Here is a 14427-nt window from a genome sequence, read left to right as displayed (position 1 = left end):
TTTTTCAAGAAAAACGATTTTTTTGTCGATTAAAATTTGTATTTAATAATTTTAAATCTTTTTTTTATTATTAAAATCTAATTATTAAATGAATAAAAATTTTACTTAGGTACTTCTATTTTATTTAAAAATTTAAAAATGGAAAAAAAATAAAATTAACCTAAAGAAGTTCTTCAACTCACAATTCAAATAGGTAGGTAATATAAATATTTTTTTTCTTTAAATGAAGAATTTTAATTTTATCCCGAAATCAAAATCGAGCTTTACGGAGTGAAATTTGGGGCCTGAAACTTCAACAAATTCAATATGGGCATCTCGAATCATAGAGTTATGACTTATGAGTTATAAAAAAGACCCAGATTCTGCTTATTCTGAAATTCGTTTGAGCACAAAATCAAAATTGAACCCTCCCTCAACTACAGAGTGGGCTTGGGGACCATAGTTTTGAAAAATACAATACGAGCATCATAATTACTCGTAGGTATAGGTTTTTGGTACGTTGATTTTGATTCTGAAATTCGTTGGACTTCGAAATCAAATATAGCCTCTCAAAAACGAAAGTGGGGCTTGAAATTTTAAGAAAAATGTGATGGAAATTGATTTTGGAACTGAATCTGTAAACCTACATTTCAGTACCTACTCCTGCATTGATTTTTTGTACAAAATTTTGGGGCTCCAAGCTCTCATCTGAGGTTTGAGAAGGGTAACTACGTAGTACTAAGTTGAGATCACTTATAATCAGAGCCTTGGAAACCTATGAGGCTATGATGAATCAATATCCACGCTTATTTCAAAATTTTGGACCTTCAGTTCGTTCTGGAGAGAGGGAGGGGGAAGCTCGATTTCGATTTTGGAGCAAAATTGATCCCAAAATTAGAATCACTATTTCAAACACTTATATTTCGATACCCTTATTTTTTTTTTTTCGATTATTTGACTTTTTTCTATTTCTCTTTCCTCCCCCCTTTAGGGATCAATATTTAAAAAATACTCAGAAAATTCCAAATTTGAATAAAGAGGTAATAAAAGTACCTACATGCTTCAAAGTACATCCTTTATTTCAAAAAAAAAAAAAAAAAAAAATGAAAAGGCTTTTTTGGAGCTGCTAATTTTAAATTGCTGATTACTTTTTTGATGCGAACCACCCAAATCCTTCAATGAGCCCCGATTGAGAAAGTGGGTTTTCAGAAGTACTGATTTCAAATTTTAAATATTTTTTTGACACGTACAAGCTCCTTAAGCTCAACTATGATGCCCCAATTCAAAAGAATTGAAAAAAATGCGTGACTTATGTTTTTTTAGGTTTTTAAAGGTGCTGATTTCTAATTTCAAATTACTTTTTTGATAAAAGCTTTCGAAGGCTCTCAATGAAGCCCTAATATGGAAAAAATCGTAAAATTTGGGTGACCTACTACGGTTGGTTAGGTTTTCAAGGTTGATAAATTCAAACTTCAAATTATTATTTTATTGATAGATAACCCCCCCCCCGCCCTCCTTTTGAGACCCCTTCAAATGGACTCCAATTAGAAATAATTGAAACATTCTTGTGACCTAATTGTGAGTTGTTCGGTTTTTCAGAGGTGCTAATTTCGAATTTCAATTTACTTTTTTGATACGAGAAACTCATAAACACTCAAAATAAACTCATTAATTCAAATAAAATGAAAAATTTTTAATTTCAAATTTCGAATTACTTTTTTGATACTCCAAAGTCCCTCAATGAATCCTCAATCAAAAAAAAAATAATTGAAAAATTCGTGTGATCTTGGGTTTGAGTGTCACGTTTCCAGAGGTGCTAATTTTAATTAAAATGTTGAAAAAATTACAAAAAGCGTCTTGAAAATAATGAACAATGCTTTGCAATTTGCATACACTGGAAAAAGTGTAAATTGGTCTTAAAAAATGCTCAGCATGAAAAAAAATCACTTGAGTTTTTGTAAAAATTTGTTGGAAAAGGTTCAGAATACCTAAGCTTATGGGAAAATGACCACAAATTGATTAAAAAATGATGCAAAAATACTACAACGCATCTCAAAACATCTATGAAATTATAAATTAACCATAAAAAAGATGCTTGCGTGTTAAAAAAAAATATATTAAAATGTAAAATTCCTTTAAAAAAAAAAAGAATTACCTAAAGTAGGTAGTTTTAAATTATCCAAAATATCCTGAAAATAATCCAAATACAGTATAAAGAATGACTAAAATGGTCTCAAAAATGGTGTGAAATGCTATTAAATTTCTAAAAACGTCAGCAAAATTATGTGTTGAAAATTTTTTTAAAAAATTACATTTTGAAAAAAACTTAATTTTTAAAATGTTTTTTAAAATTTTATGAACTATGCTGAAATAGGATTAAAATAGGTACCTAGGTAGTTTTAAATCATCTAAAAATAATTTTAAAGTAATTCGAATTTCGACAACAAAAAAAAATGTTACAAAATAACCTCAAAATGATACAAAATGTTGAGAAATTTCTCAAAATGTGTTTAAGAAATTGTAAGATAAACACAAAAATGACTCAAAGGGTCTCGATAATCTTAAAAATTGCATGAAAATGATCTAAGATGTCAAAAAAATTGAAATAAGCATAAAATAATGCTGAAAAAATGAAAAAATTGTAAAAATTGAATCAAAGTTACCTAAATTGCTATAAAAAATATTTTTTGCAAATTCACATTATTTGATAGTGCTTTTGTGTCCCTCTAAGATTTTTTTCCCTTGCATTCGATCATTCGTTAATTTAGTATTTAGTTTTTGTAATTTGAATTTCTCACAATTTTTGAAAATGACTCTTCAAAATTTCTCTAAAGTTTTGGACCAATTTTACTATGTAGTAATTACAGCAAAGGTCAATAATACTTATATTACTACTCCTAAGCCAATATAATCCGCATACGTCATCATTAAATTCAATTTCTTCGAGTTTAGGAACTCCTCGCAGTGAAAAGTCCCACCTTTGTTATTAACAGCTGTCGATTACTTGAAAAAATACGAATCATGGACTAACGAGGATGATGAAAGAACTAGAAGGCCGAAGGGCGAACTGGTTGCAAACTGCGAACAGACATGAAAGAAATAGAGCAAACGGAGGCAATCATTTTGCTATCCCTTCCAAAGCAGCGGACCTTTTTTCAACCGTTTCCTTTGTTGCACCCTTCTTTCCCTTCCTTTCTATTATGTTAGCATTCTAACTAGGTAACATCATAGCTCGTCACAAACATAAAATAATCAGTAATCACCAAACCAAACCATTGCATTCTAAAATTACACGTAGATTGAGAACCACTGAACCGATGAAAATTCAATACAAAACGCATATTTCGGGCAACAGTTATATTAAAAAAAAATTAAATTTTACAAAAAAAAAAGAATACAACTACAATAATTTTCAACTGAATATTGTATATGTGTATGATTTTTAAGAACACCGTATTATAACATCATCGAAATTCGAAACACTCTTTATAACACACGAATCGACCGTATTTGTATACACAAAAAAATAAATAACCTATTATGATATTATAACGAAAAAATAATTAATGCATATCGTATAAAATACTATAAATCGGGCCAAAACAAGAAAAGGTAAAATCATAATACGGTGGAAACAGATGGTATGAGGGGAGGGGGAAAATACTATACAAGCTAAAATAGAAACTCGTAACTTTATAACAAATCGGAATGCACTTTCGACAAGAAGAAAAAAAAACACACTTCGTAACAAGATAACATGATTTTATTAAATCACAAAATTCACATTTTTTTAGATAATTTCCTTTCATTCGTTTAAAAATTAATAATAAATTATAAATTAAGCGTTACAATTAATCTTACAGCGTACTTGAAAAAAGCTTAACGAGAGAAATTAAGAATAAAAACTTGATTTTCCGAAATGTTTTATAGTATTTTAAAATGTTTTTTGTTTTTTTTTTAAATCGATAGGTGAAAAAAAAATGTACACGGTTTTCAACACGCGGTGAAAAATTAGATTATTTTTTACTTCTATATACATAGAGATACAGAAGGATGATGATTAAAAACGCTGGCAAATTATATTAAATAAAAAGAAGGGCTAAAAAGTACCGCTCGATGAAATTTTCTACATACATAATAACAATCATTATCACAAAAAAATTAGACAATATACGTATAAGGAGAGTGAATTACCGAATGAGAATTTCAACGAGGCGAAAAAAGTAAATAGAGAGAGGGGGGGAGGTAAATACAGACTGGAATCGCCTCACGTTTTAACATTTTTCAAAAACCCATAATATGATTAACGCGATCCAACCTCAGGATTTTTGTTCGCCGCCTCCGGCGCTTTTTATTTTATTGTATAAATCGTTGATGGATGTTTTGGCGCTGGAGATGTAACGTTGGATGGTCGGGTCGGTGGTCACGTAGGTGTAGAACCTTTGCGATTGAGCCGATACGAATTTAGCTCCGGTGATGACCGTAGTGTTGACCGTGGTCTCCGTCTGCTTCAAGATTGCCTCGACTTTGACGGTCGAGTCTTCGCTCAAGACTCGAGTCAACGCCGAATGGAATACCGGATACGCCTGCGATTTCAGCGATCTGTAGTACGGTTCGTTCACGAATGACAGGGTGTATAAGGCGGCGATCGTGACGAAAACGATGAATAGATTGACTTTGAACATGAACGAAATCCAGTCGACCACTGTAATGTGAAAAAAAATTATAATTATTATCAGAGATGAGATAATAAGGTGTATTATTTAGTTATTCATTCGTAGTGTGGGTCGAAGAACAGGCATTAATAGTGAGATTTTTCAGGAGAGAAAGGCGAGGACTCTTCAAATTTCTATTCTGGATGAAGGATAAGGGACCCTATAAGGCATATCCTCAGTGTTTCAGCAATTTTAGGCACCATATTCACTGAAAAGCTTCAGAGTCAGATGTTTATTGGACTCAAATCAAAATGAAATAAGTACGAAAGCAGCAGCAATAATTTCCAACACTCTACGATGAGGTAATTCGTGAGTCACGACGAATTACTCGATTAAAAATCGAATAAAATCTCTATAAAAATGAGATCTAAACAAAACGTCATCAAATCGAAAACAACACGATGAAAAAAAAACAAAGACATAAAATCGAGCTTCTCAAATGACCCATCAATCGAACAACTGATACTAAAAATTAACTATACTAACGTTTTCCAAAGAATCCTTTGCTCGGTTTCTTCTGTTTACGATCTTTTTGTTTGGTTTGTGTGGCGATACCTCCATTTTGAGCTTTTTTGTCATTTTTCTTCTTCTTTGATTCTTGCTCTGCGAAAAAAACACACACAAATTAGCTGGAAAAATTCCAACCTCATCTCGAGACTCGACCGGTCAATTACCTGCTTCTTTTTGTTTCTTCTTTTTGTCAGTATCAGATTGGGATGATAAAGCTTTCAAAATGTTTTTGGCAGCTTGTTGGCACTGGCTTTCGGTCTGACAAGGGCCTACTAATTCGGAAAACTTTTGCGCCAATGGATTATTGCTTACATCTAAATGCTTGAGACTTCTCAAATTTCCGAACGTAGCCGGTAACGTGGCTAATTGGTTTTTACTCAAGTTAAAGTATTTTAAATTAGTTAAATTACCAATACCATCGGGTAATCCTTTGATTTGATTTTTACTTAGGTCTATTCTTTGTAGGTGTGTTACTGTGCCTAGTCCTTTCTGAAACACGAATAGATACAATATATATATACCGTTAGATAGACGTAGGTACGCCTTTTTGGGTACGTAGACCAAAGTAACACTTTGGATTACTCACCGGAATCGAGGCTATTTTGTTGTTAGATAGATTTAACGAAATGACATGTTTCAAACCAGCCTGAAAACAGAAGAAATAACCAAGGGTTAGAATGTGTGTTAGGGAATTGGGACACATCGAAACACAGTTACATAACAGATGGAATATCTTAGTAGGTGTTTCAAGTTTCGGTGATCTTTATAATACAGAGTTGAGGAATTGATACGTAAGAGTATTCCATAAGGTGGAATACGAGAATTTGGACGAAATAATCGATAAAAATAGGTAACACTTACGATTTCTTTTAGAGGTATTTCTTTCAATCCGCACGAACTGAGGTTCAGCTCTCCGTTCTTTATTCTGTCTTTCAAATTAGCAACCATTTTTAATACTTTTAAGTACGATTATCAAATACTATTATTTCGAACAGAATGAATTATATTTCGGCCAAAATTAACGGTTAATACTCGATAGATTATACCGACAAATCCACACACACACTCTCCTAGATAAACACAAAATCTGAAACGTAGCGATTTAGCGATGTGATTTCGATAGAAATTGGAAATTACATCCGCGAGGTCAACATATCGATTAAGGTGTTTCGTAGGTTTTTATTTCAATTAACCAAGTTTCAGCCTAAAATTAGCCTTCGTGAAGATAATTTAATCAGCTTGTAAGTTGAAAATGAAAACTCGAAGTAATTTTAATTACGCAGTTAATAAAATTTCCCAAAATCGGAATTTCGATTTCGACAATCGATCGAGATAAACGATAGTGAAATTTAGGGTATGGAGGGTTGGAAGAGGTAATCAGGGGGTAAAAAAGTTCCAACCAATAACACGTTTCTGTTTTGGATGGTCTTCGTGTCAACAACGTGTCTGGTTGTGTGAACTCGATCGCTGATTGGTTGAAATGGTTTCGGATCGGAGGTATTTACAACGAGACGGAATGACGAATGTGTTTTACGATGTGTTTGTTGGGTAATTACGGGAAATTACTGTCGTTTATGGAGTTTTTTGATTTTTTCAAAAAAAGCTTCGACCTTTGAGACCTTTTGCCCTTTACTTAGTTGTAGGATCAAGGATCAATTTTGATATTTAATTTACGTATACAATTTATCTGATTTCTGATTTTATTTTATGAAATAAAAAAAATCATACCAGCTATACCTATCTATTTCACGAAATTTTATTTTCAAATTAAATTAAATATTAAATTTCAATTTACATTCCTCATCCTCAGTCTTCTATCGACTATCGGTATCGAGCTGAAATTCAGTTCACTATCAGACCTCAGAACCAAATTTCTTTCCAGCTGCCGAAGTCGATCTTACGATTTTTGATGAATTTTTGAAAGTGGAAATCTAGAACCACTAGCAAAAGTTGACGATTTTGTAAAGGTATGAGGATTCCCTTGCCAGCAGAAAAAGATGACAAAACTATAAGTCTACAACTATGATTGAATGACACGAGATGCGATCAGAGATGGCGCGATTCCGATTTTTTTAAGGAGTCGTGAGAATCGCATGAATCCGATTCCGGAATCGGATTCCATTTTCGATTCACCTGACAGATGAATCGAAAAATGTGAAATCTGACTCTTTTCAAGCAGGAATCGCAAATGTAATATGATTCGCGATTCCGGTAATTTGATTCTCGCGACTCCTCATTACGATTCTCTAGACTCTCACAATGAACGAAATCACCCAAATTCAATTGAATGAAAAGCACAAATACAAAAAAGTGTAATTTTCATAAATATTCTTTTATCTAATTTTTGCCGGTTGGCGCTGAAAAGTCAAAAGTGGTTGTGAAAGTGAATCTGAATGATGAATTTAGAATTTATCATTGTTTTACTAATAACATGGTGAGTTGAAAATTTAATTTTACATAAGGTGCACCGGGGAAGTCAGAACGTTTTTTCACAATTTCAACTTTGATCAGCTGTTACTCTCATACTAATGAACCAATATGGCTGAAATTTTGTATGTAGGTTCCCATAAGGGATTTTAACCTATGGTGAAAATTTCAGCGCGATTGTCGCAGTAGCTTTCGCACAATCGAATAAAATGTAACTTGTTCTGACTTACCCCACTTTGGGGTAAGTCAGAAAATCTACAAAATTAATTGGTATTATTAGGATTCGACCCTGATCGATGCGCAATATGTCGAATAACATGTTTTCGAGGTCGTAGAATCCAAATCTGGAGTTATTTTTTTTGTAGGAGTGGGGGGTGAGGCATGGGGAGGGGGCAATTCTAAATTTTTCGTACATTATTGTGTAATTATGTCGATTGATATGTTTTCAAGGTCGTAGAATCTGAATCTGCAGTTATTTTTTTTGTAGGAGTAGGGAGTGAGGCGTGGGGAGAGGGAAAATTTCAAATTTCTCCTACATTATCGTGTTATATGTCGAATAATATATTTTCTAGGTCGTAGAACTCGAATCTGGAGATATTTTTTTTTTGTAGGGGTGGGAGGTGAGTCAAGGGGAGAGAGAGTAAATTACAAATTTTGCCTATATTAATGTGTAATATGTCGATTGATATGTTTTTGAGGTCGTACAATTCGAATCTGGGGTTATTTTTTCGCAGGGGTATGAGGCGAGGCAAGAGGAGAGGAGAAATTTCAAATTTTGCCTATAATATTGTGTAACATGTTGGTTGATATGTGTTCAAGGTCGCAGAATTCGAATCTTGAGCTAGTTTTTAGGGTCGAGTGCTATTCAAGTATCACCGTTTGGGGAGAGGGCCCCACACATGCGAACCTACGACTCACCTTCCACCTTCACCATAAAAAATGACTCCGGATTCGAATTCTACGACCTCGAAAATATATTATTCGACATATAACACGATAAGGATAATGTAGGAGAAATTTGAAATTTTCCCTTTCCCCACGCCTCACCCTCCACTCCTACAAAAAAAATTACTCCAAATTCGGATTCTACGATTTCGAAAACATATTATTCGACATATTACACAATAATGTTCGAAAAATTCATATCAATCGACATATTATACAATAATGTACGAAAAATTTAGAATTGCCCCCTCCCCACGCCTCACCCCCCCCCCCCACTCCTACAAAAAAAATAACACCGGCGAGCCTTTATATTTATTTACTAATGTTTGTTAGAATGTTCATTTCATCTTCAATGCTTCATTTTTATGAAATTTAAGGAGTTGTGATGGGAATCTGGCTGGAGTCGTGAGAGGAATCTGGTTGGAGTTGTGAGAGGATCCTAAGATGAGTCGTGAGTGGAATCTGAATCGGAGTCGCGAAAGGAATCGGAATCGAAAATTACGATTCGGATTCGGATTCCTATATCTGGCGAATCTGATAAGCGGAATCAGGACTCAAAATTTTGTGGAATCACACCATTTGGAATCCGATTCTCAAGCTCCTGGAATCGCGCCAACTCTGGATGCGATAAGTTTTTATAATTATTAATCAACAAAAAAAAGATGCCTTTAAATAAATATACGTATGTGTTGCTAGAAAAAAATTACTGTATCCAGAATTAGTAATAATTTTTTTTCAAGCAGTAATACCGGTGGAGCTCGAGAGGCATTGTTGATTCGAACATTCTAAACATGTTTTTAGAGAAGTATAATACGATCCAGAGTTAACGATGGGATTTTTCTGGCATCCTCCAAACGGTCCCCATTTATGCATTCCAGCATAATCGTAACAATCAATTTGGCCATTTCCATCACAATCCTGCAAATTAACAAAAAAATACTACGCCAGTAAATAAAATGAATAACCTAATTGTCAAATAAACCTGTAGAAAATGCAAGATAAAGTAAACACAGCTGCAATATTATCAGACCATATAGGTGCACGTAATCATATCATATAGGTACATTTAATCGACGAAAATCGCTCAAGTATTTCACCAACCTACCGTAGCATATCTGGTTAAATAATCGATAGTTATTTGTTTAGCGCATTTTTCATCATTAGCGCAGTCTTGATAAGCTGTCAAAATGAAACACAATCATCGTTATTTGATTTGAAGCTTACCATTATGAAGGTTAACAAATAGGTAGGTATTTTTGAATAAAATCATCGTACCTTTATGATTGTTGGGATCATCTTTGTTGTATTTGTGTTTGTAACTGTAGCCATCTATCCAAAACGGCTCCGTCATACGAAAAATTCCGCAAACATCTTTTTCACAGTACTTACTTTTATCGCAGTTAGAAATCGCAATGGCAATACAGTTTATGCACTTATCATCTGGAGATGGCTGCACTCCTGTTTCTAAAAAAAAAATATTTGAAAACGTGAATGAGAATTTGAAAAATTTTGAGTCCATTAAATTCATTATTTGAGCTTACCCATACCTACCTACCTACTTATTAAAGATGCAAAATCTTTTTTTTTTTTTTTTTTTTTTTTTAAATTCAATGTTGGGAATTGAAAAACAAATGAATAAGTATATCTAAATCAAACTCAGCAATTTAAAGTAGATCACCGATAACACAAAAAATATTAAATAATCACCGACACCCATTAGCATGAAGAAATCAATATTATATAAAAAAGTTAAAATCCATACCAGGAATCCCATCGCTGCAGCCGAAGAAATAACTGCTCGAGATGATGAAAAAATACAAAAAGCTCGTAAATGTTGGCCAATTATCCATCGCACTTTAAATATAGGTTCACTATTACTCGATAAAATTTTATACCTATCGTTAATTTGATGATTTTGAAACGAAATGAGCTTTTAAATCAGAAATTAAAATTTCACAACAGGTATCGAATAGGTACTACTCGAACAAGCACGTTATTAATACTTCGTTGATACAATTTCAAATGATTCTGTGTGCTGAAGCAGCATCGATTTATTTGCAATTATAATTCATACTTATTTAACTTCTGGTTTGCAAATGATACGCACATCATCGCCGATGATGAGTGAACAATGTTTAAAAATATATTCGTAATTCAACGCCTCATACGTCATAGTACAAATTTCAAAGCGTATCTAAAGATCTCCATTAATCATTGGCTATTTTGCTGATTCAGTTGTATATAAGTTGCAGAATTGTAACATCATCAAAACAATATTCGTTAGTTCTTTTTCTGTCTTCTTATCTGAACGATGTTGAATTAAATTTTCAAAATTCTTTGTAAACTAATGCTACCAGTTGATCATCTGTATCGAAAACGAACCATATTCTCAAGCAAGTTCGATTATAAACTTGAGTAAAATTGATGACCAGTAATTGAGAATATAGGCAGAATTTCTGGAAACATGGATAACAGATTACTCACGCTGGAATGTCCTTTCAATTGGAATTTAGAGCAATGGGATTCGAAACGATGTTTGTTTTTTAAATTATTAGCTAATTTGAATGACAACGAATCGATGTATTATTTCCAGCAGTAAGTTGCGACGTCATATTAGCTGATACGATCTCATGAATATTTACCTACCTATCATTCCTCGTTCATCTCATTCTCAAATGTTTCAATTTCAGTTTCGTATTCTACATCCTCTGTATATATTTAGCAACTGCAAAAAGATCAATCGAAGAAGGCTGGAACATATTGATCAGCTACGAATACTTTTTTGGTTGTTTGATAGCCGATGAACGTATGTCATCGTACAAGACTGCTTTCAAACATATAGTCTGGAGTTGTTTAGCTTTCGTATTATTCTACATGAAAAAAGAAGACGAATTAAACACGGTAATAGATGCAGACCAATTGTTGAAAAAAGATGTTCAATTACACGCTTTCACTCAACGAAATTCCCATCTTTACAGGTCCTAAACAAAATACCACCTCTGGACACCATCGATGATAAAAACAGAGCAGCTATATTAGCTGTACGAGCAGCTTTGATGCACGAATTCGGTCCAAATGCTCTATCAATTGAAATGACTCGAGAAGCATTAGCTTTAGATCCTGATCAAGCGGAATGGTGGCACTTGCATGGTAAAGGACTGCAAAGATACAGGAAATACGCTCGCAGATACGATATACCCAGCGACGAAGAGCTACGTTGCGCTGAGAAAGCTGTGCAAATGTATCCCAAGTCACCTTTATACATGGTTCTGTTGGCTCGCAGTTACGCCGAAACCGTTGTACATATTTTTTACGAGTATCCTAAAATCCCTCCGGAGCTGAAAGATGTTTATTACAAGATGAACATGGCTGTTTTACAGTTATTGAAGTACGATTATTGTGTTCTCGAATCTCATCTTAAAGTCTTGATAAAGATGTGCACTAATGATTTGAATTACAGGACAGCGAAGGAACTAGGTAGTGATTCGTGGCACGTGCTTTATCGATGCGGTTTCGTGTATTTGAAACTACCTAAACCGTACAAGAACCGTTTAGAAGCCATAAGGTGTTTGGAAAACGCTCACAAAATACGTCCTCGAGAAGCGACCATTAATCATCATCTAGGTACCGCTTACGGACTCTCTGGTATGTTTCGCGAAGCTGTCAACTATCTAGAAAAAGCATTACAAGATAACATCTACGGTGCCCTATTGGATTTCGTTCGGTATACGTTGAAATTCAACGACTCGTTCAACGTTACAAAATTCTTGGATGAAAATTACGAGAAATTCACCAACGACGAAAGAGCAGATTTGCTTTGTCAAAAAGGATCCTATTTGATAATCGTCGAAAGAAACATCTCCGAAGGATTAAATTGTTATTTAAAAGCCATGAAAGTTACCGATAACGTTTATCTTTTAGAGGTGAGCACTAAGCAGTCTATTTTGCACAGTTTTTAACAAAATTTTAAAAAAAATTCCATCATTTTTACAGAGACATTTACCGGTGATCGCTTTGCATTTTGTGGAATTCGGTAAAACACGTAAGTTGTCGGTTTACGAACTTTCGATGCATTTGGTACGTAGAATGAAGACTCATTATGTGCCAGTTTGGATCAACGAGCAAGAATTATACTCAGTTATCAAAAAGCTCTATCCGAAGGGTATAAAAGACACGGTAGATCCTCCGATCACTTATGTTCTCAACATTTTAGGTTTACTATAAGATTCACGATGTATTGGAAGGTGATAAACCAATAATAATAAACATTCCGCTTGATTCGTGTTTTTTTCAGTCTCCACGAGTCTGCACAAATGAAGTCAAAATTAAATTAATTAAGTATTATTTATTAAGTTCAACATGGGGGGTAAAAAAAAAATACACCTAGGCTAATTCGGCGAATAAATTTTAATACAAAATATACACGAAATCGAATTTTTTAAGATTTATATACAGGTACTTGATACAGAACATTTGATGTTTGTTCCGTGTTGTAAAGAGAAAGCGCGAATATTAGTGCATTGGATTTTAAAGAAAATGAAAGTTGAGTCTCCTATTTGAGACATTTTTCGAAAAATACTTGACCGACGTAACCTCCTCTCATGGCTTTCTGCACGTTTTGTTCGAAAAGTCTTCTGTTATTTTGTAAAACTTCGGCGGCTTCTTTATTGAGAGGATCTTCCGGATTGGGTTCCTGTATAGAATAGGTTCGAGATATATACTGAATATTTCTGTACAATTGCAAACGTAATAATGATGAAATATACGTACCAAAAACAAGTACTGTAATCCATAAACGATCGAGTTGATGGTTAAAACTGGCTTCCAATCTTCGCGTAAAATATTTAGGCAAACGTTTCCTTCTAAATCGATATTCGGATGATAAACGGTGGTTTCACATTTAACCTTAGGTGGTTCGTGAGGATAATTAGGGCCCACTTTGAAACTAAACGTGAATTTGCCTCCTTTATAGAATCCCTACAAAAATACATTCAATGTTAAAAACGACGATCACGTCGACGAATTAGATCACACAGCTAAAACACAATATAGTTACCTCATCAGGAGCAATAGTGATTTTGAAATTTAATAAATCATCTGGATCGGGAAATATAGTATTACATGTCTTGGGTAGATTCAATTCGTTAATATCTGTAATCGACGAATAGATTAGTACAGAAATAAATAACAACGTAGAACAAAGGTAGCGAATGTTTTGATGTGAAAATGCATACGATGAGGATGAGGGTGATAAGCTATGCGATTTATACCTTTCGTAATTCGTAGCTGCGCGGCTGAAGATCGTTTCTGAGTATTTTTCGGAGCGGCTTCTCCGTCTTTTTTCTGTTGTTTCAGCGAGAAAAGTCGTATCATGTTTAGGCTTATTTGATGACTGGTATTATCATTTATTCTGTCGAGCCAGAGGTGTTAGAAATACGCCAATGGAATAATAATTTACTACTGTAATGACTAATACTGTACAATTTCGGTTACGCGGACGTTTTATACTTAAATTAATAACTTAATAATTAAACTACGACACAACTTTTCCACTTCTAAATGTAAAACATTACTCCGTTTTGTGTAGATTTTCAACAAACTGTACTTTTTATCTCGCTTTCTGTTTAGAAGGGTTGGAGTTGGAAAAATTCTGCGTAATTTTACCAAGTACGATCAAAATTACTGATAATTTCGTGGTAATTTTCGATTATTGAAAAACCTTTAGTTATGGAGTAAATCTCGATATTTTGAAATAAAAATATATTTTTGAAGTTGATGCTCACTTCAATAAATTTTTTAATGTACAATAACTCGAAAATTTTGCATAATTCTTGAAAAAAATGAATTTAAA

General features: G+C 33.6%; 4 protein-coding genes across 6 annotated transcripts; 1 reads left to right on the top strand and 3 right to left on the bottom strand.

Annotated features, from left to right (window-relative positions):
• Positions 1-3321: 3321 nt before the first annotated feature.
• On the bottom strand, positions 3322-6826 carry LOC135845339 (leucine-rich repeat-containing protein 59). Its single transcript, XM_065363828.1, has 5 exons — positions 6066-6826; positions 5791-5850; positions 5369-5693; positions 5181-5297; positions 3322-4684 (listed from the first exon to the last, which is right to left on the bottom strand). Exons 1-5 carry the CDS (start codon positions 6150-6152, stop codon positions 4299-4301), a joined length of 975 nt encoding a protein of 324 aa, XP_065219900.1. The 5' UTR covers positions 6153-6826; the 3' UTR covers positions 3322-4298.
• Positions 6827-6929: 103 nt separating this feature from the next.
• LOC135845340 (invertebrate-type lysozyme 3-like) lies at positions 6930-10652 on the bottom strand. Of its 3 annotated transcripts, none has more exons than XM_065363831.1 (6): positions 10339-10438; positions 10128-10153; positions 9852-10040; positions 9682-9755; positions 9326-9494; positions 6930-9194 (listed from the first exon to the last, which is right to left on the bottom strand). In XM_065363831.1, exons 3-6 carry the CDS (start codon positions 9925-9927, stop codon positions 9124-9126), a joined length of 390 nt encoding a protein of 129 aa, XP_065219903.1. In that variant the 5' UTR covers positions 9928-10040; positions 10128-10153; positions 10339-10438; the 3' UTR covers positions 6930-9123. The 3 variants fall into 3 exon arrangements, with proteins under 3 accessions (XP_065219903.1, XP_065219902.1, XP_065219901.1); XM_065363830.1 differs by having other exon boundaries at positions 10132-10153; positions 10339-10355; XM_065363829.1 differs by lacking the exon at positions 10128-10153 and having other exon boundaries at positions 10339-10652.
• A 163-nt stretch (positions 10653-10815) lies between these two features.
• LOC135845338 (uncharacterized) lies at positions 10816-12854 on the top strand. Its single transcript, XM_065363827.1, has 5 exons — positions 10816-11171; positions 11267-11477; positions 11555-11964; positions 12037-12499; positions 12570-12854. Exons 1-5 carry the CDS (start codon positions 11041-11043, stop codon positions 12798-12800), a joined length of 1446 nt encoding a protein of 481 aa, XP_065219899.1. The 5' UTR covers positions 10816-11040; the 3' UTR covers positions 12801-12854.
• Positions 12855-12965: 111 nt separating this feature from the next.
• On the bottom strand, positions 12966-14207 carry UbcE2M (NEDD8-conjugating enzyme UbcE2M). Its single transcript, XM_065363832.1, has 4 exons — positions 13847-14207; positions 13633-13727; positions 13347-13553; positions 12966-13269 (listed from the first exon to the last, which is right to left on the bottom strand). The coding sequence occupies exons 1-4, from the start codon at positions 13947-13949 to the stop codon at positions 13129-13131; spliced, it is 546 nt and encodes a 181-aa protein (XP_065219904.1). The 5' UTR covers positions 13950-14207; the 3' UTR covers positions 12966-13128.
• Between the last annotated feature and the right edge of the window lie 220 nt (positions 14208-14427).

Source organism: Planococcus citri, chromosome 4, assembly GCF_950023065.1.
Source record: "Planococcus citri chromosome 4, ihPlaCitr1.1, whole genome shotgun sequence".
NCBI classification, from domain to species: Eukaryota; Metazoa; Arthropoda; class Insecta; order Hemiptera; family Pseudococcidae; genus Planococcus; species Planococcus citri.
This window is presented reverse-complemented; position numbering and strand designations above follow the sequence as displayed.